This window comes from Lepidochelys olivacea (assembly GCF_965140295.1).
Source record: "Lepidochelys olivacea isolate rLepOli2 genome assembly, chromosome: 23".
NCBI classification, from domain to species: Eukaryota; Metazoa; Chordata; order Testudines; family Cheloniidae; genus Lepidochelys; species Lepidochelys olivacea.
In genome coordinates, this window is record NC_140433.1 from 7840592 (window position 1) to 7846732 (window position 6141).

Consider the following 6141-nt stretch of genomic DNA (forward strand, 5'->3'; position numbering starts at 1 on the left):
CAAAGCAGACACCGCTCACCGTTGCAGATGGCCTCCAACTTCTCCTGGCTCTGCTGGTCCAGCTGCCGGGCAGTGAGCCCTACACACACAAACAGCTCGTCACATCCCTGCGTCCCCAGCAAGGGTGTCAAAGCGTCTGTCACCCTCCAAGCAGTGGGGCTTTCCCCTGCCCCTCGCTGACCAGGACGCACTCCTGAGTCCCCAGGGGAGAGGGCGAGGCCCCAGGGATGGCTGTGGGGCTGGCTGCCAAAGGAGAGCACAGCGCCTTGAGGTTCCACTACCAAGAGCCCATGGTGGGGTGGGGGAGGGGGGAGGGGACTGCATGGGGAGCAGTGGGGTTCGAGGGGCCCATCAGCCGATCAGGGCAGTTTGGGGTGAGCTTGCTCCTGCGGGTTTCTGACACCCCTGAGCCTTCATTCGGCAATCAGGAGCCCAGGGGTTACTTCTCGCTGCCGGCAGGGACTGAGGAGAGCCTGGGACTGGATCCAGCCCCTCTGCTTAAGGGACCCCTCTGCTCTGTGGTTACCTAGAAACCTGATGGCCGCTTCTCTAATGGGAGCCTGCGGGTTTTCCACAAAGGCCATGGTCTGGCAGAGGAAGGTTTCTGCCCTCTCCTTGTAGCACGCCACCTAGGAGCCAGAACAAGGGAGCACAAGGTTATTAAAGGCCTTTCCATCCTGCAGGCCAGGTTCCAGATCTGTGGAGTGTCCTGCTTTCGGCCCTCTTTCCTGTGCCGGGGGGATCATGCAGAGGGACTACAGCCAGGGCCAGGTGTGGTCCCGGGGCTGGGGCTCGATGTGGGCATGGAGCCGGGCAATGGAGGGCTCCCTCACCAGGCAGTCACAGCCTCGCCAAAGCTCCTTTTTCTGGAGGAGGGCACTGAGCTGGCTCCACCTTAGGAATTCCAGAGCACTCCTGAGGGTGTCCCAACACACCTGCAAAACAAGAGGGGCCGGGGCGAGCCGACAACGGTTATGGGAGCTGGAAGCCAGGGCCGTCCCTCGGCATACGTGCCTGCGTAGGACACCATGAAATTTGGGGCACCAAATTGCCCCAAATTTCATGGTGTCACTAGGCGGCTGCATACTGCACATGCAGCAGCCCCAGCCCCAGTGACCCGCCCTATACCTCAGCCAGCCCCGCAGCGGGCTGCGCCCACTGCAAAGGGCAGGGCCAACCCTGGAGGGGGCCCAGACAATTCCCTCCGCCCGGCCTCTTCCCCTTCCCCCCTGCTCCATCCCCAGCCTGCCCCCATTCCACCTCTTCTCCACAAGCCTCTTCCCCCAGCGACCTCACACTCACTGGCAGTGGCAGGAAGTGGAGTAACATGGTCCCAGCCCGCTCTCCTCCAAAAGGATTGCCCCCCGCACTCACCGGCGGTGGGAAACCGAGTGCTGTGGCTGGGAGCTGGCAGAGTAAGGCGGCCTGGGGCCAGGCTGCTCCGCTTCCCGCTGCTGTCAGTGAGTGTGTGTGTGGGAGGGATCCCTTTCCCCAAACGCCCTCCCTTCCAATACGTTAAGGGCTGTTTCACAGAGGATGGTGACTAATTGTTCTCCACGTCCTCTGAAGGTAGGACAAGAAGAAATGGGCTTAATCTGCAGCAAGGGAGATTGAGGTTAAATATTTGGAAAAAGTCGAAGGGTGGCTAGGCACTGGAACAGGTGACCTAGGGAAGTGGTGGACTCCCCATCATGGATGTTTTAAAAAAACAGGCTGAACAAACACTCCTCAGGGACGGTCGAGGAATGCTTGGCCCTGCCTCAGTGCAGGGGGTGGAGTAGATGACCTCTTGAGATCCCTTCCAGCCCTGCACTTCTGTGATTCCTTCTTCCCAAGCTCTGGGATCGAGAAGACCGAATATCTGCTGAGGACATTTCCCTCTTTTTGGAGCACAAACCACCCACAGAATCAACTTCCTGTGGCCCCAGAACTGGAACGTTGGGGGAATCTAGCTCTGGGCTCTGGCCAGTATTGGTGGGGCCCATGGTGAACACAAATGAATCCCGGGCTCAGATGAGGCTCAGTGGAGAACATGGCAGATCCCGCCCTCCTCCACCCCCATGCCATGCAGACGTTTTTCAGATATAGCGGGGGCACTTGGTCCTCCAGCCCAAGAACCTTTGTCTAGAATGTACTCTGAGGAGCAGAAGGCACGGGGGTGTCCCATGCTTGGGATTAAATGGAGCCTTGGTCCCAGAGCCCCACCCCAGCTACAGGACTCGTCCCCTTCCTGCCCCCATGCCTCCACACCTCCATGATGTTTTGCAGCACCACAAGGTTGCGCTTCTCATCCTCACACACCAAGGTCTTCAGCAGCTCATCCATGGTGTTCAGAGTCTGCGTGAAGAGCAGAGGAGAAACCACAGCAAGTGGCGTTACCCAGCCAGGCGACGAACCAATGCCCTGGCGTGTGACACGTCCCAGGCCATGGCAGCCCCAGCTTTTCCAGCTCACCCACTCACTTGTACCCACAGGGGACCGACTGCAAACTCCTCCTGGCAACAGGACCCCACCCGCTTTTGCTGTCCCCAGGGAGGCCACTGCACACAGTCTAACGCATGAGAAGAGCCAGGAAGGACTCCACATTTGAGGGGGAGGGGAGATTTCCAGCCAAGCTTCACTTCCCCTGGCCTGTGTGCATCTCAAGCAGCCGATCTCAGGCCTGTGCCCCCAGCCATGCACTGGGGATGAATGTGCTTGTGAAGGGAGTGTCTGTTCCCCACTAATTGCCAGTGCCTGTGAAGGATAAATGCCTACTACTGCTACCCTATGAGGGAGTTACTCCTTTATCTGTGGAGGTTGTCCTTGTGCTTTGGTACTGCAGGTCCTGAGCTGAAGCGCTGCCAAGGAGCTGTGATCATTACACTCTTATGCCAGCGCCAGGTAACCCAGGGGGCAGGGACACAAGTGACTTGCAGTACTCCCCCTCGGTTTGGGGCAGCTCCTCATGGCTAGTTTGGGGCTTACGTTGTTGAATAGAGCAGCCTCCACGCCCTGGTTGGTCTCTGCTGGAGGCAGGGAGAAGACGCTGGAGAAGCAGACGGTGAGCACCATTCCCCGCAGCAGTGGCTTCACTTTGCTAAGAGAAGAGACACGCACGGATTGGAGGGCTGAGGCGAGACTGATGCACTGATGTTGGCCTCAGGCTCCCAGGACATGATGGGCAGGCTTCTGGGAAGCTGAGAGCAGGGCGCCAGCGGCACTGAGAGAGAGCCCCCCATGGCGCAGACTGAGCCACGTGCCAGGGCTCAGCCTGCCCAGCCTCTGAGCCACAGGGAGTCGCTGAGCTGCCGGTGGGATGCAGCTGGCACAGCCTGAGATCAGGCTCCTTGTGCCAGGTGCTGCACACACACAGTGAGAGCCAGTCCCTGCCCCAGAGAACTCACGAGCTAACTGGATGAGACAAGGCATGGGAGGGAAACTGAGGCACAGAGGGGGAAGTGCTTTGCCCAAAGGTCTCACTGAGGAACTGAGCCCCAGCCCACTCGACCACCCACCAGCACACGCTGTCCCACGTTCAGGGAAGGGAGGTAAGCTCCGGAAAGCTTTCTGCAGAGCCGCAGAGCAAAGACTTTCCAAATCTACGGAGCAGATTTGTTGCTAGTTCCCTAGTGGGCACTGACTGCGGAGTGTTGGGGCTCTGTGCAGGGAGACTGGTGTATACAGAGTGACCTGGTGACTTGGGAAGCTTGGTGCAAGGGAACAACCTACGTTTCAATACAAAAAGAAAAGGAGTACTTGTGGCACCTTAGAGACTAACCAATTTATTTGAGCATGAGCTTTCGTGAGTAGCTCACGAAAGCTCATGCTCAAATAAATTGGTTAGTCTCTAAGGTGCCACAAGTACTCCTTTTCTTTTTGCGAATACAGACTAACACGGCTGTTACTCTGAAACCGTTTCAATACAGTGACATGTTCAGGAACAAAGAACGCAGGCCACACTCACAGCATGGGGGGCTCTAACCTGGGAAGCGGTGACTCTAGAAAAGACTTGGCAGTCATGGTAATCAGGTGCACAGGAGCGCCCAGTGCGAGGCTGGGGCCAAAAGGGCTTATGCCATCCTGGGCTGTGCAAACAGGGCAATCTCCAGTTGTTAGAGAGGTTATTTTCCCTCGGTATTTGGCAGTGGTGCGACCTCTGCTGGGATCCTCTGTCCAGGTCTGGTGCCCACAATTCAAGGAGAATGTTGATAAATTGGAGAGGGGTCAGAGAAGAGCCACAAGAGTGACTGAAGGACTGGGAAACATGCCTTATAGTGAGAAGAAAAGGAGTACTTGTGGCACCTTAGAGACTAACCAATTTATTAGAGCATAAGCTTTCGTACAGCTCACGAAAGCTTATGCTCTAATAAATTGGTTAGTCTCTAAGGTGCCACAGGTACTCCTTTTCTTTTTGCGAATACAGACTAACACGGCTGTTACTCTGAAAGCTGTCCTTATAGTGAGAGACTCCAGAAATCAATCAGTTCAGCTTCACAAAGAGAAGGTTACAGGGTGCCTTGATGACAGTCTGTAAGTATCTACACAGGGAGCAAATGCTTGATAATGGGCTCTTCAGTCTAACAGACAAACGTCCAACACGATCCAGCGATTGGCAGTTGAAGGTAGACAAATCTGCAGAGCTCTCCAGGCCAATCACTAAACCCGCCAAGTAACATAGCCCGAGTGTGTGTTTTACTCACCTTTATCTTCTCCACAAGGAGGGCTTTGCAGAGAAAAGCTGCCAGGTTTTGTTCTGGGTGCCTCGTGAGGGCTGCCCTGCTGATGGGGATGACACGATCCAAGAATTCAAGTTTCTTGGCCTCCTCCTATGCCCCGCAGAGATTAGACAAAAACAGGAAGGTTAGCGTGGAAAGAGCTGCCAGTGGGAGAGATGTCAGAAAGCTTCCCCCCAGCGCTGCTCAGGCTTTGATATGCTGAAGGGCAGAAGGCCATTCATCTCTCAACAGGAGTGACTATGTGGGGAGGGCAGGGCAGCTCTGTGTGAAACCAGAGCAGAGAGGGAGCAGATCTCACGGGGTAGGTGTCCAAAGAGGAACTGCAATATGGGGGCTAAGCATCCAGACAGTCTTACTGGGGGGCTTGATAGAGTGGGAGGAACATCTGGGTGTGACACCCTGACACCCCAATATTCGCCACGGTCATATAATTAGGATATGTTTGGTATCAAGTATGTCTTGTAAGGTATCAGTCTAAAAGTCTTTATCTGCTAGACATTAATGTCTCATTGGATTGCATGTGCTATCGTTGTATGTGACGTTCTGAAGTTCAGCTGTGTATGTGTTCCTGAAAAACACTGTGAGGTTCAAAACAGCCTTTCAGGTAGAACAGCAAAAAAGCCAAACACTGGCTCCTGGAGGAAATGCACAAGCATTAGGGCTACCCCAGGAACTGTGTGCAATAGAAACCTCCCCGAGATAACGCAACACAACGGGACCTGTTGGACCCAGGTCACAGCAAAAGAGTTTTCCAGCAGGTGGGAAGAGAAGATAAAAGGGGAATAAGGACATCGCGGGGGGGACGGGACGGGACCTCAGACTCCCTGCAATAAGATACCTGGAAACACCTGAGAGACAAAGATTGAACCATGAGAAGTGATGGTCCTAGGCTAGAGAGAGAGATTCCTAGCCTGTGCAAGAAAACCTGGGAAATCCAAGCTGCAAAACCAAGGCAGCTTCTGCCTTAAGAATCTGCCAACCTGTTTATCACTCAGGGAGAATTTGCTAATGGATATCCTATCTATCTGGTGTGTAAAGCTTCGTTTGTGTGTTTTCTTTATTTACTAGGGTAATCTGCTTTGTTCTGTTTGCTATCTCTTCTAACCGCTTAAAATCTACCTCTTGTAGTTAATCATCTTGTTTCTTGTTTATACCACAACCCAGTTTGTAGTATAAATTAGTAACTGGGAGGAGGGGCAAAGAGTTGTTCATACCTCTCTCGACATCGAGGGAGGGGGCGAATGTCATAAAACCTTTGGGTCCGTACTCCAAAGGAGGTGGGCACCAGAGAACTGGGACAAGGCCCTTCAGCTGAGTCTTCCCAGAGCTGATCTCAGTGTCTGTGTCTTTCTGCAGCTGGGTGTGGCCCTGCCTGTGTGTATGGCTGGAAGAGGCTTGTGAGCCGAGCCCAACAAGACAAGGT

The 6141-nt window shown here is 54.5% G+C and overlaps 1 protein-coding gene across 1 annotated transcript; it reads right to left on the bottom strand.

Moving 5' to 3' along the window:
* Positions 1–365: 365 nt before the first annotated feature.
* Positions 366–4756, bottom strand: LOC311511549 (uncharacterized protein). The gene is made up of 5 exons (XM_084612231.1): positions 4683–4756; positions 2968–3079; positions 2251–2337; positions 834–935; positions 366–629 (listed from the first exon to the last, which is right to left on the bottom strand). Exons 2-5 carry the CDS (start codon positions 3052–3054, stop codon positions 414–416), a joined length of 492 nt encoding a protein of 163 aa, XP_084468357.1. The 5' UTR covers positions 3055–3079; positions 4683–4756; the 3' UTR covers positions 366–413.
* Positions 4757–6141: the final 1385 nt, after the last annotated feature.